This window comes from Diplotaxodon limnothrissa, linkage group LG20 (genome assembly GCF_057381915.1).
Source record: "Diplotaxodon limnothrissa isolate DT_005_m linkage group LG20, D_limnothrissa_male_GT1.1, whole genome shotgun sequence".
Taxonomy (NCBI): domain Eukaryota; kingdom Metazoa; phylum Chordata; class Actinopteri; order Cichliformes; family Cichlidae; genus Diplotaxodon; species Diplotaxodon limnothrissa.
Window position 1 is genome coordinate 17,920,062 of NC_140615.1, and position 25,035 is coordinate 17,945,096.

Below are 25,035 nucleotides of genomic sequence, written 5' to 3' on the forward strand. Positions count from 1 at the left end.
ACAAAGAACGGGGGATAAGAGCACCAGTGGCCGTGCACACCCTCATCTCTCTCCTTCACCCGATCATTAGTGTTGGAAACCGGCATTAGCTCAGAGTAGATTAGACTTCAGTATAGTGCAAGTGATTTGATTTTATGATTATTTGATTCAGTTTTTTCTGTGTTCAAGCTCAATTACTTTAATAAAATATGTTGAATTCAAACAAATAAATAAATAAACAAATAAACTGTGTACATTACCCTTTTAAACCTTTCTGAAACAAGACAGGTAAAAACCAGTGTATAAAAGTTTACATAGGTATAAATAGCTCTAACACTTTACTCCAGCCTTTAACCTCATAGGACCTGGCGTCCGCATATGTGGACATCGCATTTTGGGTTATTTAGACCAAAATACTAAATCTTGATCAACAAGTGCCTGATATACAGTTACGAGGACATTATACTGCAACTGTTCTATCAAAATTTCAAATGAATGTCCTCATATGTGGCTCTCATTTTTCTCAGAAACAAAAATTAGGTAAAAAAAATAAATAAATCTGGTAATTCTTTCTTTTTACATTCATCGGGTTCCAATCGGCCCAGATATCAAAGAGAAATTAAAAATGCAGGCAGCACGGTGGCACGGTGGTTAGCACTGTTGCCGCACAGCAAGAAGGTCCTGAGTTCAATTCCACCATCAGGCCGGGGTCTTTCTGTGTGGAGTTTGCATGTTCTCCCCGTGTTTGCGTGGGTTCCCTCCGGGTACTCCGGCTTCCTCCCACCGTCCAAAGACATGCAGCTTGTGGGGATAGGTTAATTGGATAATCCAAATTGTCACTAGGTGTGAATGTGAGTGCGAATGGTTGTCTGTCCCTGTGTGTTGGCCCTGCGACAGACTGGCGACCTGTCCAGGGTGTACCCCGCCTCTCGCCCTATGACAGCTGGGATAGGCTCCACCGCCCCCCGCGACCCTGAAAAGGATAAGCGGAAGTGAATGGATGGATGGATGGAAATTAAAAATGCATGCCATGGAAGATTTCGGGTCTTAGGGGGTTAAAATGACCAGATCCCTGGGGCCTCTTTTCCAGGCCACTAAATTAAACCCAGTCAATTACCAATTGCACAGAATAAAAAAGTCCAAATCTTTAATAGAAAAGACAGGCAGAACTCAAACAAACGATAATCCAAATGAGGAGCATATATACACACTGGAAAGTAAATAATTATAAGTTATTAAATCAGACTAATTAAATACAGTAAAACTAATAAGGGAAGACGAACACAACGGAAATAAAAATGACAACAGTGTAAACATACCAAAACTCAAAATAAAACAGGAAAGCTACTACAAACCGAGTGTGACACAATTACATTCATATTGAAGCATATGTGATAATTTTCTTTCTTTGTAGTATTTTTAAGATATGTGTTAGAACAGTCATTATGCTGTTTGGATTAGGAACCAAACATTTTTGCCAAATAGTTAACTTGACACAAACTTAGAACAACAGTGAACAATTTTCAAGATTCTGATTTACAGAACAAACAAAAGGTTTCATTATTTAAGAGACAAGATCAAGTTTTTCACACAGGAACGAAATGACAGAATCCAGTGCAGCAGGGCCAAAGGTGTGTGTCAGCAAACTGAAGGTTGAGGAATCAGTCAGTTCATGTTTAAGGTTGTGTTGGATTTTGCAAAGAGTCTGTCTGTTATTAGAAAGTAAGATTAACAATATTATACCAATAACCCAAATACGGGGAAATGACAAATAATACGAAAAAAGATACTTTCATATTATTTTACTAACTTACTTTGTCATATCAGCACTTGAATGGTCGATGCCTTTACAGACCATGTCTCTTGTGACATCGCAGGCCAATCTTCCGGCAAACCCGAGGGCTAGCTCCCCAGCCTCCTCTTCACTCAGAACACTAAACACTGTTACTTTAGTTTTGGCCTTCTTAGGCCTGTCAAGAATCATTGCGGGCAGTTTGGCTTTACGGCCCTAAAAAAGAAAAAGTGCAAACACCAAAAGAGCAGAGAGAGACACACACACACAAACAAAGTTAAATGCTTTTGTTTACATGGTGTAATTGTGTATATATTGCAGCAAATGCACAATTTCCAGCCACATTGTCACTTCATTGATACGAGTAACCCGGATTTATTTCAGGTGACATCAAAATCACGAAATGTATACCTACCCCAATCAAACCTCTGAAAACATGAACTGACATGTTCTCTGCGTTGATTCTGCGCTTGATCTCGTCTTCTGTTATTGTGTAGGTTTTCTTTTTTGAGCTTGGTACAGATGAGCGACCATGCCCTCTGTAAACTGTACTAGTTCCTTCTGAATCAGTTTATCTGCATGGATCCTGTCAACATCATCATCAGCAGCATTATCTGTACTCAGACTTGTGCCGTATACTTCTGTTTCTTTTTCTTTGTCTTCAGTCTGTGTACCTTCATCTCTTTCAGTCTGTGTACCTTCATCTCTTTCAGTCTGTGTACCTTCATCTCTTTCAGTCTTTGTACCTTCATCTCTGACTGTCAGTCTTCCTATCTCACTGTTACTTGTCGATTTGCTGCAGATGTTCTCTCCCTTAGGAACTTTTCCTTTGTCATTCGCTGCCTGATGCTTTCCCTGATGACATTCTTCACTGGCTACTTCTGTTGCTCCTCCTGTATAGCCACCTACTATGCTGCACAACTCCTTTCCCTCTGCTGTGCTGCAATGTGCTGTTACATAAAGAAGAATGATATAAACAGCACTATATCAATTTAATTGTGAAGGGAAATCCCCACAATACGACACAGTTATGTCTAAAATAGTTTTGTGTAAAAACTGGATCTTGAAACGTCCACTTTAATTGCACAGTCCTGGTGTGCAAAGGCAAAATTACGAAAAAAATTTCACTTTAAACATTTTTGGACATTGTTTAGTTATATTGTGACTTACTCTCACAGAAGATACAGATGCCACAAACAGACTTTGAACAACGCATGTGCTTGTATGCACCACATTTCTGGCACTGCACCTGTGAATTTAAAAAAAAGAAGAAGAAATAAACAAACAAAAAACAAATGAACAAAGTCCATTATATAAACAATCTATATGGCTAAGGACATGTCATACAGGGAGTGCAGAATTATTAGGCAAATGAGTATTTTGTCCACATCATCCTCTTCATGCATGTTGTCTTACTCCAAGCTGTATAGGCTCGAAAGCCTACTACCAATTAAGCATATTAGGTGATGTGCAACTCTGTAATGAGAAGGGGTGTGGTCTAATGACATCAACACCCTATATCAGGTGTGCATAATTATTAGGCAACGTCCTTTCCTTTGGCAAAATGGGTCAAAAGAAGGACTTGACAGGCTCAGAAAAGTCAAAAATAGTGAGATATCTTGCAGAGGGATGCAGCAGTCTCAAAATTGCAAAGCTTCTGAAGCGTGATCATCGAACAATCAAGTGTTTCATTCAAAATAGTCAACAGGGTCGCAAGAAGCATGTGGAAAAACCAAGGCACAAAATAACTGCCCATGAACTGAGAAAAGTCAAGCGTGCAGCTGCCAAGATGCCACTTGCCACCAGTTTGGCCATATTTCAGAGCTGCAACATCACTGGAGTGCCCAAAAGCACAAGGTGTGCAATACTCAGAGACATGGCCAAGGTAAGAAAGGCTGAAAGACGACCACCACTGAACAAGACACACAAGCTGAAACGTCAAGACTGGGCCAAGAAATATCTCAAGACTGGTTTTTCTAAGGTTTTATGGACTGATGAAATGAGAATGAGTCTTGATGGGCCAGATGGATGGGCCCGTGGCTGGATTGGTAAAGGGCAGAGAGCTCCAGTCCGACTCAGACGCCAGCAAGGTGGAGGTGGAGTACTGGTTTGGGCTGGTATCATCTTTTTGGGTTGAGGATGGAGTCAAGCTCAACTCCCAGTCCTACTGCCAGTTTCTGGAAGACACCTTCTTCAAGCAGTGGTACAGGAAGAAGTCTGCATCCTTCAAGAAAAACATGATTTTCATGCAGGACAATGCTCCATCACACGCGTCCAAGTACTCCACAGCGTGGCTGGCAAGAAAGGGTATAAAAGAAGAAAAACTAATGACATGGCCTCCTTGTTCACCTGATCTGAACCCCATTGAGAACCTGTGGTCCATCATCAAATGTGAGATTTACAAGGAGGGAAAACAGTACACCTCTCTGAACAGTGTCTGGGAGGCTGTGGTTGCTGCTGCACGCAATGTTGATGGTGAACAGATCAAAACACTGACAGAATCCATGGATGGCAGGCTTTTGAGTGTCCTTGCAAAGAAAGGTGGCTATATTGGTCGCTGATTTGTTTTTGTTTTGTTTTTGAATGTCAGAAATGTATATTTGTGAATGTGGAGATGTTATATTGGTGTCACTGGTAAAAATAAATAATTGAAATGGGTATATATTTGTTTTTTGTTAAGTTGCCTAATAATTATGCACAGTAATAGTCACCTGCACACACAGATATCCCCCTAAAATAGCTAAAACTAAAAGCAAACTAAAAACTACTTCCAAAAACATTCAGCTTTGATATTAATGAGTTTTTTGGGTTCATTGAGAACATGGTTGTTGTTCAATAATAAAATTATTCCTCAGAAATACAACTTGCCTAATAATTCTGCACTCCCTGTAGTGTACCCGGTCTTTGGCTGCAATCACACACCAGCACTGACTGCACTTCCTAGTTCGATCTGCAAAAAATAATTTGTTTAAGTACAAGTTACATTTTCCAATGTTAGAGAAAAAGAAGGCGGCTAATTTTATCTTTACCTATTGAGGAAAATAAGTAGTGGCAAAGTCGGGACCTGAGCTTTGGGATTTCAGTGTTGTACTCCTCCACTTGTGTTTTACCGTCAATGAGAGATTGGGCAAACTAATAATTGACGAAGAAGAAAAAAAAAAAGAACAAAAAAAAATTAGATTAACAAAGAAATGGGTTTTTTTTAACACCCCCCCCCCGAGAAAAAAAAACAGAGCAACCAAAGCAAAGCATTACTGCTGAAATGGTTCAATCTACAAAAATTTTTTAGATTTTACCATCCTGCCTCTAAGGCTTTAAAAACTGAATAGGCAAAAATGTAAACATTACTTATATAGGTTAAAGCTATAGTTTTCAGTACCATTATGACATGCACTCCACATGAGTTCCCATCCTGTTGATGTGGGTGGCTCACATGTGACAAAGTCCACTCTCCAGTGCAGCCTCTTGCTGAAGCAAATGAGCTGAGAGATCGCAGTTATTACAAATAAAAAGCATATAGAGAAATCAATAACCACGTTCGGTAATGATTTCAATTAAATTAAATATGTTATGTTAAATATGTTAATTAATTACCTCCAGTTTTTCAACACCGCACTTTTTCTGACCTCCGACTCTCCAAATGAATTCATATAGACTATGGTCCTCTTGGGTATGTCACAAAACTGTTTTGTAAAAAGATGGATATGGTAGGCTTGGGCCTTGAGCTTTCCTAATGAGGGACACTGAAAAGTATCATGCACTAGAGAGAGTGCAAAATCTGTGCAACTAACAAACAAGGTCCAGTGGCTGCCGTTTTCCAGACAGGCTCCAATCAATTTCTCATACATCTGAAAGATGTTTTTCTGGAAATAAAAAGAATGTGACAAGTATGTTTTTCTGTCAAGAATGACACTGCAAAACTGCGAAAGCTTGTCAGGTGAGACTTGTAATTAATTCTGCAGATACACAAACATACAGAAAGTGTCATTTTTTGTTTACATTAATTAAGTTCTATAGTGTGTACGAAACAAATCAAGACCACAGACTCAACACGCACCACTCAATTTTTGGTGTTCTTTATCAGTTGGCCAAGACAGAAATGTTTTAATCTGTGTGCATTGCTTTTGAGCAAGTCTTTACACAGAAAAGGTTTCAGAAACATATTTTTCAGGTTCTTCTGACAAGGTTTCAATTTTGGAAAATGCTGTTTGTTTATAGTGGCAACTTATAAACCCTTTGTGATAAGAACATAGTTACCACAGTCCAAGTCATACCTTCAAAAAGTATGCACTTTGTGCTCTTGTGGACCCATCCAAAATTTTTCCAGTGATTTGGCTTGGTATTGGATAAATGTGAGGGAAATTCTATAAAAATAACATAAATACACCTATATTTTCAAATACATTACAAAAAACATAAACATGCTATGTCATTATGATCAAACCAGCTTTTCAACATACCTCACAGTGCAAATAGATTAGGCCATCTATTACCTTATAAAACAAATAAATAAATACATACAAATAAAAAAAGAACTAAGGAATACGATTCATTAAGTAAACTGTACAATAAAGTGTATTTAAAGCAGAATTTAACATTAGTTTTATGACAACATAAAAGGATGTTTATGTCAAGAGGTACCTCATCTGAAATGTTTGTCTGGTCAAACAGGGATTTCAAACTTGAAATACCAATAGAGTTTGGTCCAGCTACTCCCACAAGGTAATCTGTGAGAAAGCATATGCTGTAGTCAACAGATATCATTTTCTTTTTGCATGCTGCAACCATCATCCATTTCAGTCTTCTAGGAGCTTTGTCTGGTTGTAGTTCTTTTTTCTCCTCCTCTCCCCTCATCTATTAATTAAATTGTTTTCTGACCTTCCTAACTGTTTCCGACCTGTCTTCCCAATGTGATGTTTAAGCAATATATGTATGGTCATTAGGGGGTGAAATTTTTATTGCAGTTGTACGTGTAACATTGCATGTGATAATAAAAGGCTTGATTGGTTGATTATTCAACATGCGTTGATATTTACCTGACATTGTGAAGGAGTCACAGTTTCTGTAAGGATGTAAGAACATAACATGTGGATTTGTTACACTTCTTTTTCACAAGTTAATAACAATCAATAATTTTCATTCCATTATTAACAAGCTATCACACGATGTCCCAGGGACAACATTTACACGATGTCCCAGGGACAACATCTACACGATGTCCCTGGGACAACATTTACACGATGTCCCAGGACAAATTTGTAAATTTCTGGATTACTGTTAATCTCCATAGAATCAAGAACTCATGTCCAGTTTCACAGCTATGGACCAGTTAATTATGTTTCCAGGTGATAGTTTGATTCATAGATTCAGCAAACAACCATTAGTCTAGGCCTTTTAGTTCAAATTCTCTTCACTTATGTTTGTAAAATGATCAGGGAAGCTACTGCAATTTTGCCTGACCCAACCCCCGGGCCACGAAACACCCAAAAAGTTGGGGAACGCTGGTCTAGAGAACACTGGTTAGCTAATGCTGTCGTCAAGTAGCCTATCACTAGCAAACAAACAGCAAGCCAAGTGAGGAACATATGTATAATGCTTACCGTTTATTAAAGAAAAGTATCCTAAATTTACTTCAAATTCGGCGGACAGGCGGCGGTTTCTCGCTTCTTCACTTGTATTTCGAAATACTCGAAGGTGGGTATTTCGAAGTCACAAAGGAATGACGTCACAAGAAGGTGATTGGTCACTTGCAACGTTGAACCTGGAACAACATTAATTATGATGATGTGGGAACAATGCTGACACGAGGATATCAGATCGTCCGTTTGAGGGTACAGTTGTCCATTGTGTGTGTGTGTAGGTGGTTGTGTGTGTGTGTGTGTGTGTGTGTGTATGTTCAGTCCATGAGTTTAACGTGGGTCAGATGTCAGGAGGCAGAGTTCAGGAGTCTGACAGCTGTGGGGAAGAAGCTGTTCCGGTACCTGGTGGTCTTAGTCCGGAGGCTCCTGTAGCGCCTCCCAGAGTGCAGGAGGGTGAAGAGTCCATGTGATGGGTGACTGGGGTCTTTGATGATTTTCCCAGCCCTTTTCAGACACCGCTTCCTGTAGATGTCTTTTATGGCAGGAAGTGGTGCTCTGGCGATGCGCTGGGCAGTTTTCACGACCCTCTGCAACGCCTTCCGGTCCGAGGCAGAGCAGTTCCTGTACCAGACTGTTATACAGTTGGTCAGGATGCTCTCGATGGTGCAGCGATAGAAGTTCACCAGGATGTCTGAGGACAGGTGGTTCTTCCTCAGAGTCCTCAAGAAGAAGAGGCGCTGGTGAGCCTTCTTGACCAGCTTGGAGCAGTTGGTCGTCCAGATGAGATCCTCGGAGATGTGGACTCCCAGGAACTTGAAGCTGCTCACACGGTCCACAGCCGTCCCCTTAATGTGGATGGGTGGATGTGGAACAGGGAGAGATGGTCCGATTGTCCAATGTGGGGGAGGGGTGTGGCTTTGTAGGCTCCAGCCAGGTTGGAATACACATGGTCTAAAGTCTTGTCTCCTCTGGTGTGGCAGGAGACATGTTGGTGAAATCTGGGGAGGACTGTCTTTAAGTTGGTGTGGTTGAAGTTGCCAGCAACAATAAAAGCAGCCTCGGGGTGTTTATTCTGGTGTTTGTTAATGGCTGCAGAAAGTTCTTTCATGGCCAACCTAGCATTAGCGTCGGGGGGGATATACACGGCAGTGAGTATGATCGAAGTGAGTTCTCTGGGGAGATAATAAGGTCTGCATTTGACCATTAAAAACTCCGCATTAGGTGAGCAGTGACTCTCAGTAGTAGTGGAGTTCATGCACCAAGCATTGTTAATATAAATGCACAAACCTCCACCTCTGGTCTTGCCGGAGTCATCTGCTAGCCTGTCGGCTCGGTGTGTGTGGCGTCCTGCTAATTCGATAACATTGTCCGGGCAACTGTTGTTCAACCATGTTTCGGTGAAAAACATGACATTTGAGTCCATAATCTGTCTGTTGTTAGTGATGGAGAGCCGTATTTCATCCATTTTGTTTGCCAGAGAACGGACATTGGCGAGGAAAATACTGGGTAAAAGCAGCCGGTGTGGTGTTAGCTTTAGCTTAGCCCGTAGCCCTCCGCGCCTACCTCGCCTTTGTTTACGATCTCGGCGCCGTCTGCGTGCACTTCCGCCCGGCCGGGAGAGTGGGCAGCCTCCGGTGTCCTGGAGATCTCTGGGATGAGTCGGAGATCGGCGATAAAACTGTTGGAGTTATGAGTCCAGATGTCCAGAAGCACAGCAATTCTGGACGAATAATCCGGTTAATTACACAAGATTCACTGATTCATCATCTTGCATTCCTTTACCTTTGAAGCTTTACTGTAACCCAGACAGTCTCTGTCAGTCGAGACACTGGAACAGATATGGTGGCGAGATCAGTTGGATTTTGATCTGTGCCACTGGTGAGGAGCAGTCATCTGTTGGATTCAGTGAACGTGATTGTGCACATATCAATAAAAATGTTTAGTCTCATTGTGGATGTATCCAAGAACTATGTTACTGTCGCAAAAACCCCCAAAACAAAACAAAACAAAAAAAACTTCATAGCATCAGGTTTAAGGGCAAGCTCCTCGAGGATTAGTTCTGCCATTTCGACAGCCAGCGCTGCCCCACAGAGTTCAATGTGAAGGATAAAGAAAAAGTTTAGGAGCTAGCTTTGCTCTTCTGAGTACAAAACCATCTTGACGCTGTCATCTGTAGTGATGACTTTCAGATAAGCTACTGCTCCTATGGCCCAATTTGAGGCGTTAGAAAATACACAGAGCTCAGTACAAGTAGATCTAACTCTTCACTAGCTGTCAGCTCCAAGTCCTGAATGCCGTTAAGGAAGGATGACTGCCAAGCTCTGAAGCTCTCAGGCTTCATTGAATTTGTAGTTAGTTCAAAACTGTAGTTACTAATTTCCTGCATGCTTACATGGAGATGGAGTCTGAGAATGTTGCTATATATCCTATATCCTTTGGGCAGTATCTGAATACATCATGGACTCTGTTGTGAAGAACCCTTAAAAGTATGGTGAGCATGTGATGTGGTGTACTGAAGAAAGAATGGGTGTTGTCCTGTAGCTGGTTGATACTCAATTAGCAGTGAGTACCCTGGTTTTGAAAGGTGATGCATGATATTCTGTATTAGATTCTGGAAGTTCGGTTGACAGTGATGGCTTCCTAACACAGATGGGACTTTGGGTGCCTGGAGAATCTATGATGGATTTAAAACTGACATGCACGTGATTTTCAAGGTATGCTTCAGTTTGCTGTTTAATGATCGATGATGAGATGCTGCTCCTGATGCTCCGTGTATCGTCACATTTCATAGCTGCTGCTGCCTCCAAAACCTATGCCTCTGCAGCAGAAGCTGCATCTGCTTTTTCATGTTCCAGTGCTTCCAGATCTGCCTCAAGTCTGGTCTTTTCCAATTTCAACTTGGCCTTTTGTTTTTTTAGTTCAAGCTAGTGGTGGGTGCATTGATCCGAATATAGACTGTATCGATACCAAGTCGGCATCAGTATTGGATCGATACTAGCCTGGTGAGATCGATTCTTTACTTTGTTTGCAATGCTGTACTTTTGGCAAAGATGAAACAGCCAGGTCGCCGGACACGCCGCTCCTGTGTCAACGCAGAGCAGGCTCACTTTGTTCCCCCTCCCCTCTCTTCTGTTTAGGTGTTGTGCTGTCTCGTGACGTGACTTAGATGCTTTGGGGATTGTTAAGTTGTTTACATATTAATTATATTTTCACTAGTTGTATCATAGTTTCTCAGCAGTCCTTGTTGTAATTTGTTTACTGGTTTGCGTGGACTTTTTATTTTAGAAAATTCTTAAAAAAAAACCCAAACTTGATAACTAAAACATCACGGCAGACCCGATGGCATTTTCATGCTTTGCAGCATCATTTATTCTTACAATAGTCACATGGTTGCTGTAACTGTACATTTAACGGCTGCAGCTTGTTGTGTTGGGCTCTTGAATCAAACTCCCCGCTCAAGCAATAACGTGGAGCAACAACCATCTTTTACTTTCGCTTACTGTCGTGCTGATTACATGCCACCATTCCCTGACTAAAGGGTAAGTACTGCCGCCTAGTGGCGCATGATGTACATCAATATAGATTACACCACATCCCCCTTACTGAAGTTCTTTTGCTCTTCAAACAAAACATAACTGCATAATATATATTTTTTTCAATACAGACATACCCCAGCATTTCAGGAAACATGAACTCGGTATTTTCATAAACACTTTCTTTTCTCTTGTAACAGATGTCTAACCATTTTCCCTTTTAAACATGCTACTCTCAAAACCACAACTTAGCATTTGAAATACAACTTTTCCCTTTCCAAACAATTAGCTTCACAGATCAAGTCTTTTCGGTTTAATCACTTCCCTACCAGACCGGGTTCTAACCACACCTGGTGTATGGGGTGCGCTTGGCTCAGAAACAGTCTCTGTAGGAGTGGACTGGATCTGTTTTGCTTCGGTTTGAGTCTCTGTTTGCGGGATCAGCACAAGATGACTGCGGTTCCTTCTGATTGTCCCTTGGGGTTCACTGATGATGTACGATCGTGGAGTTGGGTGGACTGATGTCACTGTGCCCTGTGCTTTTGCATCCGTGATCCAGACTGGTTACCCTGGCAACAATTTATCCAGTTCTCTTGTTCTGTCTTTTCTTAAAACATTCAGTTTGTCTCAGCCTTTTCTCTCTCTCTGAACGACAAACCTGCTGAAAATCAGGCAGACGGGGCTGTAAGGTTTCGGGAAGCATTGGCAAGGTAGTACGAAGCCTGCGCCCCATGAGAAGTTGAGCCGGGCTGTAGCCATTTGCCAGTGCTGTTGTTCTGTATGCTAGCAATGCCTTGTATGGATCGCTAGCTTTTTTGAGGAGATTCTTGATGGTCTGGACGCCCCTCTCCGCCTCGCCGGTACTCTGCGGGTACCTGGGACTACTGGTGACATGCTCAAAACAGTAGTCCTTTGCAAAGTCTCTCATTTCTTGACATGCAAATTGTGGGCCATTATCGGTAATCAATGCTTCAGGTATTCCATGGCGTGCAAATATTGACTTTAAATGCACAATCACATTGGCTGAACGAGTTGGGCTGAGTTGAGCAATCTCGACATATCTCGAGAAATAATCTACTACCAACAGATAATTTTTGTCTTTTAGTGTGAACAAATCAGCTCCTAAATTCTGCCATGGCCTCTCAGGTAAACGTGTGGGGATAAGAGGTTCCCTCACATTAACCCTCTACTGTATGCACAGCCTGCACTTAAGGACACGTTCACTGATCTGATTACTCAAGCCTGGCCACCACACTGCTTGTCGCGCACGTTCTCTACACTTAACGGGTGACTGTGGCTCAGAAGGTTGGGAATCGCATCTGTAACCGGAAGGTCGCCGGTTCGATCCCTGGGCTCTCTGTCCTGGTCGTTGTGTCCTTGGGCAAGACACTTCACCTACCGCCTACTGGTGTTGGCCAGAGGGGCCGATGGCGCGATATGGCAGCCTCGCTTCTGTCAGTCTGCCCCTCACAAAAGCCCATGTTAGCATCGAGCTTGGAGAAATACTGCGCACCTGTGAGCATGCCTAGCGTTTGGTCTACAGAGGGAAGGATATATCTTTCACGACACACTGACCCATTTAATATTGTCATGTCCACACAGATGCGGACTTTCTTTTTGTCCTTTTTGGGGGCTACGACCATGCCACAACACTAGTCTGTGGGCTCTTCCACACGACTGAGTAAAACCAAAGTTACTTTCCCTAGTAACTAGTTACTTTGAAAGTAACGAGTAACTTGAAGTAACTGAGTTACTTTTGATGGAAGTAACTAGTAATGTAACTTAGTTAATAATTTAAAGTAACTTACCCAACACTGCCCACCACATACCCCCATCATCCGGCCGTACTCCGCTGAGCAAGCGAGGGAATCGGCCCGGATCATTGGTGCCCGATGCCCAATGCCCAGGCCCAGCGACGGGGAACTGTCCACTCGGGTGGTCACCCGCGCATCCAGCAGCACCTGTGACAAGGTGGTTGCGGGGGCCGCCCGTGCCTCCTTCCAGTGCACTGTTCACCCTTAAAATAATCATACGGTTGCTGTAACTGTACATTCAACGGCTGCAGCTCTCCCACTGCCAGCCGTACACATCACCACCAAAAACAACAACAACACAAGCAGAGCACAGGTTTTAAGCTGGCAAGGCGTGAGTGTAGATGGCTTGTAGACACCTGCAGCAGCATCGCAGACCACAATAATAAAGCATTTTCTATTTAATTATAAACGTTGCTAATTATGTCCTGGGTTTTTACTATTTAATAATAAAAAAAGGAAACATGACAAGAAACACTTACGTTAACGAAAATTAATTGAGATTTAGCAATTTAATGATGCATCCACCTTATTTATTGAAAAGTATCCGTATCGATGATACTGACCCATATTTACTTGGTATTGGATCGATACCAAAATTTGCAGTATCGCACACCACTAGTTCAAGCTGCCTTTGTGCACATATAGTTCTGGTATGCGCAGCTCCAGCTCCGGCTTTAGCAGCATCGCTGGCTACTGAATGTTTTAAGGAAGAGGTGTGCTTAAAGCTGGAGACTGTTGATACTTTGTCATTCTTGTCTGCAGTCTTGACATGCATAACTGCGCTGAAGAATCCCTCTGATGATATGGATTTTCACTGTACTGTTCTAGCTATATGTTAAACTCTCTGAGTGTGAACATTGATTAGCTTGCCAAACTCCCTTTCAAGAGCCAGGAAAGTGAGTGTGCTTGCTCCTTGGATGACTTGATACACAGCAATCACAGTGAAGTGACATCAATGAACTGGAGTAAAACTAGAAAGACACATAAAACAACTCTTAATAGACTATCATATAATCTGGCACTAACACAGTAGAGTACAAAACAAGTGTCTTATAGATATACAATCTAATATTAATACAACAGACAACAAGCTAGCAAGAGGTAAGCATACACTTGTATCATTAGCTTACAGGCTACGACGTACAAAACTACTACATTTGTAAAGAGGGGGAAAAATGTCACAAAACACACTATTTTTAATTTCTAGATAAACATAGAATTAATAGAACTTACAGCCATTACTTTCTGCAGGACTCATCTGTAGGATTGTTTTGGATTTTACATAAATTGCCTCAAAAGTGCAGGCATGCTTTTCTCACTGTTCTCTACACTTCCTGTTTCCAATAAATTCAAATTTCAAAATACTTCAAGATGTAAGCCTGTTTTTCTGAGCTTATTAAGAGCTGATTGTTTAGACATACTTACAGGACGTTGAGTACAAGCATTTTTTATTTTAGAAAGTGATGCACACAGAATCATCAATTTAAAATAAGCTAAACCTTAAACATCTGATGGGGGAAATTTTAGAAAAACAACACCTTTTGATAATTGATGCAATTTGCCAATGTAGTGAAACCTTTTCAGTGTTGTATTGCTATTCTTAGAAAATGAATGGTTCTAAAACATCCTCCAGCACTTGTCATTGACAATTAATGGTAAATGTTTCAATGAAAACTATCAAAGTAATACATTAATTGTAGAGAGGTGAAGATGTCCAGAAGAGTACAGCCAGCCGCTGTCAACATGATCATAATACAGAATAAATGAGAGGCATTAGAACATGGTATGTTTCAAGCTGGTCCAGTTTAAATTTGTCTTGTTAAAATTTCTTTGAGAAGATTTCTCCAATCCAGCAATAATGATTTTTTTCCACATGGGGTTCTGCTGAATTCTTGTGATGGTTCTTACTTGGAAGAGGTAGGACTAAACTGATTTTTGGCTCAAAAGAAGCAAACAATCATCATTTATTAGTGGGTATACTGCATATTTTATATGTATAAAGACATACTTCAAAGTAAATCAAAGTATAAATATAAATTAAACACATTTTTAGAATCTATTCAACATCAAGAAATTCTTTTTCTCTTTCAAGAATAGCCTGAATTCACATGAATCCATAAAATCCCTATACTGCCTTTACATAGTGGTGCTTTTATTGGGTTTGAGTTGCCAACATGTCAAATGAGAGAAGGCAACCAGCTGCTCCTTCATTGTCTTGGTTACCAGGGTGATACCAAGGTTGCCCAAGATAGTGGGGATGACAACATCGTTATTAAGACCTTGTACTCAAATGGTCTTACAGAAAATAATGCACTTACTCCTGGCAAAGCTTTGTGTTAGTGTAGATATATGTGTCGTAAATTTGTAGGAGAATGGTGTTGTTCTCAGGTCATTTGCTTATGTGGATTTTTATTTTTTCCAGGTCAGACGTTGTTACTTAAATTTCAACTGTTATTGCTTCAAATTCTTTTTTCAGTAACAAATGTGATTTTGTTTTGTAGTACTGTGTTTTCCATCGAAACACTACCGCACTTTAATTTGCCTCATTCTAACAGAACTTGAACAAGTTTTATTTCCAATAAGCAACTCTAGTGTCTTCAGTAAATCCTCTTTTATCTTCATGCTGAAACTACATGGTCCTCTACTTTTAACAGTGATGGGTATGATTCCCTCCCAGCTCAGCCTAATAAACCTCATACTTTGTGGAATAAATAACCTAGCTATAGTAGAACTTAACCTCTACTATAGCTTTTCCTTCTAATAATATAGCACTCAAATTTTTGCATTGCTTTGTTACACTAGGACTATCTGATTGATACCTTTATTTTTCGTTTAGTGAAAATGTTTCTCAGCTTATTAATACACAAGAAAAGGATGTTAGGGAATATGCTGCGCAAACATCAAGAAGTTGCAATGTAATTGCTAATTTCTCCCTCATAAATGAAGTCATCATGAAATAATTTTATTGGTATATGTGCTCATATTTCTGTCATTCTGCTGATCTACTGGTGTGCTAGCTATGTTTAAATATTGTAAATATTCAAGAACTGTATGTATACATTTTTCCCCCTGTTTTTCTGCAACATGGTGTGACTGTTTTCAATCTGGAAAAGCCTAAATGTCACAAAAACAATAACTATATGACCTGTTCATCCCTATTGCAAACAAGAAGCATTTCAGAGACAATCCCTGATGTAACCTACTGTCCTACCCTAACTCTAAACTGATCTGTCACTCGTATCACACACCTCACCAAAGTCTTGCTGTCCTCATACATGTTCTGAATTCTCAGATAATTCTCTGGCACTCTTGATGTCCTCATTCAGTACTACTGTTTCTCTTTTGGCACCGAAAAGATCTTGAAAAGTTATTTGAACAAATGAATGCAAATAAAGCTCTTGGACCTTCTCAATACTCTCAAAGTAAACGCTACATCTGTGGTGCTGTTTCTCAGCATGAAGCTACACTGCTGCTCACTGATTGTCATCTCTTTCCTTAACATAACGTTAACAACTCCTTCCCATAGCTTCATGGCATTGCTGTTTAACTTTATCCCTCTGTAGTTACTGCAGCCCTGCACATCACCCTTTTCCCATTCCTCAGACAGACATCCTCTCACTCTCTTTTAACCTGACTCAGTGGGCTACCGGTCCTACTCATGAAAAAAGACACATACTGGACTTGGTGCTAACCCAGGGTTTGGATGTGTGCGTCACAGAAACATCCAGCTTGTGCCTCCCTGATCATTTTCCTGCACTGTTCACTTTATCATTGCTGTTCACTTTAGCACATGCTGTGTGCTCCAGCATGCAAAAGATGGGCGTTTAATGCTTTAATAGTGCCTAAAATTTCAGTTGCATTTATGGATTCTGGAATAATGAATTTGAGCTGTGAAAGCGTCAAGGACCTTTCTGATACTTTTAATTTAACCTGCACTGATATCTAGGACTCAAGAATTGCTCCGCTCAGGGCTGTGCGCACTAAGCTATTATCAGAGCCATGGTTGAATGAACATACGTGCACCCTTAGATGCAATTACAGACGTGCTGTGAGGAGATGGAAAAAAGATAGGCTGTATTTCTTTACAGATTCTTAGGAACTCTCTTTCTGCTTACCAAGAGGCTGTAAACACGGCAAAGTCTCAAACCTAGTGTCCACAAAAAGCCACAAGCCTCAGGTACTTTTTAATGTCTTGATGCATGGTCAATCATCCAGGTAAGTAAATCCCAAAAGGTTCATTCTGTTCATCTGGATGTACAGAAATGTTTCATCACTCATCCAAGTGACTTCTTCAGTCTCAGCTGACTGCCGGTTTTCCCAGTTATGCCACTCAACTTTGGACTATCATATTTCTTCTTCGTCTTCATCCATTTCACTGGTGGTTGGCAACCCACTTAACTGGAATTGCAAGAAGTTGTACTGCTCTTTAGTGGAAGAGAATGTAATTGTCTTGTCAATATACACCGCTCGCTTAGAGCACCAATAAGGTGAAATTGGATCTTCCATGCCACATCTGATCATTTCTCATAGCACACTTATGTGCTGTGGCACTGTGGTTGGGAAATACTTCCTTTCAACAAATGTATGGATTGCCAGATGAAAACTGAACTGTGCCATGAACACTGGCTAAGTAATGATCTGTGATTAAGTGTTGAGGTGATTCATTTTACAAAATTTACAGTGTGATACTTCTAGTCCTTTGACTAAACCTGAACTCGAAAGTGGTAATGGGGGCAAAAAACTGCCATTGACCAGCTAACTTTTATGCTTTTAATTTTGCCTTAGTGGGGAAACCTCCATGAGACTTCTGGTGTTTATTGGGATGATAATTATACCTAACAAAATGCCTGATAATGAGTTGTTTTCTCCAGTCTGAATGTTGAAAATATTATAATTAAAGCAGAAAATTCGATATAAAAGGGCAACTGAACCAAACCATAATCCTACCTCTAACCCTCATGTAATCATACACCAGCAAGTGTGCAGTCCTGAGCCTTACAGTATTTAAACTGATTGATCCTTTTTGTATTTAAATACTTGGTTGCTCACAGGAAGAAAAAGCGCTTCAAATAATGAAAAGCTTTATATAATCTAAACCTGGAATGAGATAAGACTAATGCAGATCCAAATGCATGATGCAGTAGCCAATTAAAAACAATTAGCAAACCTCTAAAAGGGTGTTTCAATGATATCATTTTACTTTCATTAGCTCAAAAGGTCTTTGCATTTCAAAAATATTGTGCTACTCGTCCTAATAAGAGTCAATACAATTTGAATATTTTTTCCTCACATTTGATTTTGAACATGTGTTCAAACATATTCAGATTCTAAACAAAAACTGGCTAGTATGAACAGGAACAGCCTGTGCAGGGCTAATATGCATTTACATTTACTGTGGTAAAGAAATCCAGATGCCACGTCTGTCATCTTCTGCTTTTTATCACTGTACACAAAAATTAAATGTTTTGCATTCTTGCAGCATTACACATTATAACACATTACACAGGTGTTATAAATGTTCCATACAAAGCTAAGTGTGACTGTAGTAGTCAATCATACTGAAGAATACAGCTGGTAAACAAAGATGTCTTTGCATATTTTCAGTTTTTTCATTCCTCACTGGTTTCTATATTTCCACACAGATGTGCATAAAACAGTTTCCTCTATTTTCTAGTTATTTTTGAAATTTTTAAGGTATTAAGATTTTGATTTATTGTTATGCTGGGGTTTGCTATCTGTCAAGCCAACTCTGATTTAGTGCTTTTGCTGGTGGCATTTGCTTGGTTACTGGTGGCATGAGCGGCCACTTACCAATACTGGCTGTTCTAATTGTTTGCCAACAGACCCCCATTGAAGGGTGAAAGCTTACCCTGCTTAGTTGCAGCTTTCTGGCATATATTGTTTTCCCACACACACCATCATTCCTCCTTCAAAGAAAAAGTACTCTGTTATTAAATAATTTTTTGTATTTTATTGGAATGTATTTATCACTTTATTGTAATTATTGTTTATTAGTTTAAAAAAAAGCTATTACAGTGAAAATTTGCTTTTTAAACTACTAATGGATAGATGATCTCATCCACAATTTCGTCATACATGTACAATGACAATGAAGAGCTATTCTATTCTATTCTAGTTCCATTTGCTCGCATACTAAATTTTGATAATATCCACAAAGCTGAGGGTATTTAATCGTAAACCACAGTAAAAGACAGATTGAATATATCAATCCAATTCCCTCCAAGCTCAACACCACTTTATTTAACTCTAATGTTTCATATGTTTTACTATTATATATTGTTTATGATTGTAGTATGGCAGCAGAGGAACATGTAGGAGTGATTGCTGTACTGCTGATGTAGCTTACAGATAAGCAAAGAACACACGTGTGAAGATATACTATAGCATCTTCAGAACGCTGATAAACTGTCAGCTGTAGTACAGCAGCTGCCAGAGTTACGTCACTGCCTTTGATACTGAGCTAGATAGCATCGCAAAGATCAACCAATCAGGACGAAGCCCCAACAACAACATTATATGCATGTTTGCTTTGCTTTGGTTCATACGGTAGTGACAGCCAACATGAGGCTACAGTAGCTACAATACCCCACCTCCTCACCCAAAGGCATAATTTAGCATGGACTTCTACTGCGTGACAGAAAACCTATTTTTCCTACTTTGAAGTTTTCCCTATCTTTGAAGTTTACACTTTCAGTTTGAGTCTTTACTTGCTGAGTGCATGTAAAGTACTCTGCTGTGCTATTCCCTAAAGCATGTGTGTGCTGTCTTTGTTCTCTGGCAGATCTAAGGATGACAAAAGCTCATTGTCTCTTTTGCAGCTCTTGAACCTGTGTGATGTTGAGCAAGCTCTGTATATTAGTCACACTACACATTACTGAGAGATCTCAAATACACACTAAGAAGAGGTGTTATTACTGCACCTTTGTATTGTGATATTTTCATCATTTCATATTAGCTTTTTCATTTTGTTCTTGATACATAGCAGTAAATCAGTCCACCAGCACTCACTTTAGTCAAGCCGTGTTGAGAAATCAACCTTTAATTAAAACGCTTGTGCTATAATAAACACCTAGTTTTAAATGGCACACAGTATACAAGACATGCTAACTAGATATGCCGGATGGTGTCAGCTGATCCTTTAGTTGATGTGGGCTCAGCTAATCTGCTAGGTTTGCAGCTAAAATTAACTTTGTGGCCTGCCTGCCATAATAACACAGTGCTTGACTAACTGTTTTTGTATTATTTGAAAGTATAGCAGTTGCAGCAACTTCAGATATGCAATGGGTAAATCAAATGCAAAGGAAGTGTTTTCACTAATCTTGAAATGGTCTGCAAAAAAACCCAACAACAAATACAGATCTATTCATAAAATATGCATAAAATAAATAATATATAGTGAAGAGGATCTTTAGTTTGCTACAGTAGCATTTATTAAAATGTGTGTTAAATATGCTGGTTAAATTGTGATAGGTACTGCACTGTAAAAACTGTGATTGGGATTAAACATCAAATATCTGATCGGTTTATCAAGATATCGCATGTTTGCAAAAGTGCTTCGACGTTTTCGGAGCATCTGCTACCCACCAGCTCGATAGCAAGCCGGGAGCTCGAGGGTCACTGAAGCCGCTGAGAACGGCACATCATTTTCAGATCACCGCCGAGTTTCGCTACTCAGTTTAAACGTAATGTATAAGTCACTTAGACAACCTAAAAATAAAAATGTTATTGTTTGGCTTTTTTCAGTGTTTTATTTGTTCGTGAGTAAATCGGTTTGGCTGAGATTAAAGTTATTAGATTAGATAAAATAAAACTTTATTAATCCTCCGGGATTTTCACACAGCTGAATAAACGTCAAACAGAAAACTGATTAAACAAAAGTGTGAGACGGTCGAAAATTTACGCCAGTGTCCTGTTATATTTTAGATAGCAAGGAGCAGACGGCTGAGTTTATTAAACTCCACCGAGACAGCGGTGACGCTAATCAGAAGGCTAGACCGTCCAATTTCCCCAGCCGTTTACTTCCAGCCTACCCAACCTTCTGGGGACCCGGCCCACGTAGACCGCGAAGGCCGGGTCCTCAGGAGGATGCAGCCCATGAATTTGGACACGACCAGAGTGGCGGAGTTTGAAATATTACTCTTTCTGGGTCACAAAATAAACTTTTAAGATATTTTCATGCGAGAATGGTGCTGTGTAAACTTCAAATACCTGCTCGGTTTATCAAGACATCTCTGTCATGTAACGGTGTGTGGCAGGCAGGAAAATAGGACCCAAACGCAAACTCACGGGAAAACAGAACTGAACTCAAAATGCAGCTTTATTGCTGACAGGTGACAAACGATAACAGTGATACAAAAGCAATGCAAAACTAAACTGGGAAGCGCTAATTGTAACACATACCAGAAGACACGGGGAAAATCACACACAGCATGAGGGACGATGCAACGCTGACTCAGAGAAACACAGGGCTTAAATACACAGAGGGATAACGAGGGAATGAGACACAGAAGGAGAGCACAGCTGGGAGTAATCAGGCTGGACGAGACAAGCAAAGCAGGACACATTCACATAAGACATGGACCATCAAAGTAAAACAGGAAGTATCATACAGAGACGCAAACTTGACACAGTGGAGAAAGCAACTAAGAAACGCAGAGACAAACCATAAGGCAGAGGACTCTAAGAACCAAAATACGCGGAGGGAAATACTCAGCTTGGAACACAAGAAACTAGACTAGAGGGAGTAACAAAAGACCAACCATGAGAACATAATGCACAATGCAGAGGGACAGAAAACAAACTCAAACATGCAAAGACACACAATTACACAGAACAGAGGGGACACAGAGAGACATGAAGGGCAAGGGATCAAAACTAGAAGCCATAGAATAAATCACAGAAGTACCATATTACAAACATCACAAGGAACTAGAAACGCTGGGTCAGGGGAAACATGGAATAAACACAAAGAGAGACGAGGGCTCAAAAATACACAGAGGGGCACACAGGGGGTAAGAGTCACGAAGGAAAACACTTAGGGAACAACACAACAGGACAACTCAGGAAACATGGCCTAAATAAGGAATGAAATACAAAAATACAAGAAACTAAGAATACTGGGCCCACATGGCCCAGGACCATGACAATCGCATATTTGCAAAAGTGCTCTAATAGGAGAGTGATAGTAATTATTACTCAGTAAAAACGTGTATGAGTAGTTTTAATCAAATCTAAGCAAAGTTCAACAATTTTGAGATGTTCAGTTATTTAAATTTACACAGTTTTGTTTGGGGTAAATTCAGCAATGGTTTGTTGAGTAGATTTTTAAAAAAATCGTTTGAGTACCAAAAAAATTTAAGAAATCTAATAGATTTAACTGATGAAAGCATTTTCATTTTAATCATTGTACACTTCCGCCCATAATCCTTTGTGCCACGTGCAGGAAACACGCGCTTCATGCGTGGACATCTCCATTTCGTCAGAGGTAAGACTTCTTAATTTTTATTAATCCTTTATTTATCCAGGTAAAAAATCTCATTGAGATTAAAAATCTCATTTCCAAGAGAGACCTGGCATCATATCAGCAAAAGTCACATACCACATAGGTATATAACATTTAAAACAAATACAATATCCCATACAAACATGTGTAAAATATACAATAACAGATCAAATTAAGAGTACATTAAAAACAATCACACTGAGTAAAAGAGCTGTTCTCTCCTTCCTTTAAGACAGACTTAAACTCTCCCAAGGTAACCAATTCTGATAATTTCAGTTCCTTCTGCAGATTATTCCAGGAAGCAGGGGCAGCGTATTTAAAAGCAATCAATTGTATGATTTTGTTCGAACGAAGGTTGTATTGGTTGTGGTTTTTACACATATAAACACATAAATAAGATGGAACCAGCCCAAGGAGAGATTTATAGATAAAGATCAACCAATGGGAGAGTCTGCGAATATGCAAAGATGGACATTTAGCAGCAGCATACAAAGAACAATGATGTACATGATTTTCATAGCCAGTAATAAAACGTAAAGCACAATGGTACACAGTATCCAACTTCTTTAGGTAATGGGCAGGTGCATTCATAAAAAGCAGGTCACCATAATCCAATAAAGGTAAAAAGGTTGCACGAATCAAATGTTTTCTCACTTGGAGGGAGAAACAGGATTGGTTTCTAAAAAAGTAACCTAGTTTTAGTTTTAACTTCGACACAAGCCTTTGAATGTGAGTCTTATATATGTGTTCAAATATAAGACACGGTTTAAACAATAACGTATATCGGTTTTGAGTAAAGGTTTTAAACAGTATGATACGTCAAAATTTTATTAATAATCATCACTGTAATGATAGTATCATATTTTTACACAAATGACAGTTAGTGGACTGCTAGCACAAGGTCACTTTCCAAGCCTTCACGACTGTGTTACTGAACAGCTTTAACTAACCACATGTTTTACCGTATTAAAAAATATCAACGATATATTCCGATGAGTTTTAACGTCTTTCATCCACGTTTAAAAGTTCATGAAAAGGTTTTGCGCTCAGTTGTGAGTGATTTAGTTTAAATCATTTGTGCCGGATTTTGTCAGCCACAGTCAGTTTTTCGAAGCTTTTGTCTCGATGCAGTGGTTTTCAGTTGTGGTTAATGAAGCTAAAGTGGCTCAGTCCAGCGACATAACTGTTTTTTCGCATCATGCTGTCGGAGCCCCATGACTTTATGGCGTTATTTTTGTGCCACTATTCTGAGCGCACGTAAAAAAAAAGTTTGCAGGAGAAATTTATTTTGCATTTTGAGGAGAAATTTATTTTGAGCTGACAAATGCGTCCTCCTTTTAGGTTTGTCTAAAGGTTTGTGTTCGTTTAGAGGCGTTAAGTCCGTGTCAGTGTGTTTATATTTACTGTTAAGAGTAAATATCTCACAAGAAAATTTGTAGAATCATTATTAGAAAATAACAGTAAACGTCCTTATATGTTTTGAAATGTGTTAATCTATTGGAATGACTGCATATCAAGTGCTCACATTTGCAATTTTGAAAAAAGGGGGTAGAATTATCTTAAACATCTTTAGTCAGAGATTTTATTACTTTACCTATTACTGTTTAACAAATTTGTGATATCTAGACTTATATATAGATGTCACGTTGTGATCTGTCACCAAATTGCTACAGAAACCAGGGCCTATCCCCTTTTTAATCTAATAAAGAGTTTCCTTGTGTTATATAGGAACCTCACCTTTAAAATGTTAGCATTAATTTAAACATGTCTTTAACAAACATGTTTGTGTAAATTTTTTATTTTGGAGACTGCTATTAATGATAATGTTGCTTTCCTTTCAGGTAATGGAAGATCCCTCAACTTAAATTCACCTGATCAGCATGTAGACTGTGCATTATAAAGTAAGTTGTGATAACATGTTATATTAAATTAAACTAATGGTTTTGAAATTGAAGCGGCATAAAATTACCAAGTTGACCCCACTTAATCTAACTTATTTGTTTTTGTAAAAACAATAAGTAGAAAATAATTGCTTATTATTTGTAGGATTTTTTTCTTCTTCTCTATAATCTCAACATCAAATGTGTATAGATACCCATGCTCTTACATTTGTCATGAAAAACTATTTAGATTCTTAGATATATATTTTTCCATCACTTTAGGACCTGGCAAATGGGATGGCAGTGTAAGATATGCAAATCTTTTTCTACTACAAAGGGGAATCTTCTACGTCATTACAGATTACAACACGCAACATTTGGTCGTGGACAGCACCAGCCATGTCTGTATGGCAGTTGTCCTTGCACATTTAAAACACAAGGAGCCCTTCGCACACATTTGTCCAGATACCATACTGCTGAAGAGAGTCCAAGGCCTGGAGTGATCACTGCATTTAAGTGTTTGGCTTGCACTGCTTTTTGCTCTACTCAGAAGGACTATTTTCAGCATATAGGAAATCACTTGAAGAGACACGAAACTGTATTTTGCGTTTTTAATGGATGTGACTTTTGCACAAATATATACAATACATTTCTAAAGCACAAAGGCAGGAGACATACATGTTGTTCCTTAACTGATTTTAAGAAAGAAGTCTTGGAAAGTCATCCTAGTCAGAACACTGACCATTCTGATGTCCCTGAACTCAACAGTGATGAATGCTCTAGTGATGATGATCCAGAAAGTGCATCTTGTACTGTTCTTCAAGGACTTGGCTTACTTCTACTCAAGTTAGAAAGCACTTACAATGTTTCAGTGAGGTGCATTAATGCTTTGGTTGAAGATCTCTTCTATATTTCTTCTTCAGCATCTGTGGAGG

General features: G+C 39.6%; 1 protein-coding gene across 1 annotated transcript; it reads right to left on the minus strand.

Annotated features, from left to right (window-relative positions):
• Nucleotides 1–1,789: 1,789 nt before the first annotated feature.
• LOC146610771 (uncharacterized) lies at nucleotides 1,790–6,828 on the minus strand. Its single transcript, XM_085345075.1, has 10 exons — nucleotides 6,808–6,828; nucleotides 6,413–6,498; nucleotides 6,232–6,264; nucleotides 6,046–6,135; nucleotides 5,563–5,634; nucleotides 5,366–5,454; nucleotides 5,151–5,253; nucleotides 4,801–4,903; nucleotides 4,669–4,721; nucleotides 1,790–1,987 (listed from the first exon to the last, which is right to left on the minus strand). Exons 1-10 carry the CDS (start codon nucleotides 6,812–6,814, stop codon nucleotides 1,790–1,792), a joined length of 834 nt encoding a protein of 277 aa, XP_085201201.1. The 5' UTR covers nucleotides 6,815–6,828.
• Between the last annotated feature and the right edge of the window lie 18,207 nt (nucleotides 6,829–25,035).

Coding starts and splice junctions, on each gene's coding strand:
- LOC146610771 (XM_085345075.1), bottom strand. Junction 4,722..4,800: donor CTACTTATTTTCCTCAATAG/GTAAAGATAAAA, acceptor TATTTTTTGCAG/ATCGAACTAGGAAGTGCAGT. Junction 1,988..4,668: donor TGATTGCAGCCAAAGACCGG/GTACACTACAGG, acceptor TTTCTTTTTTAG/GGCCGTAAAGCCAAACTGCC.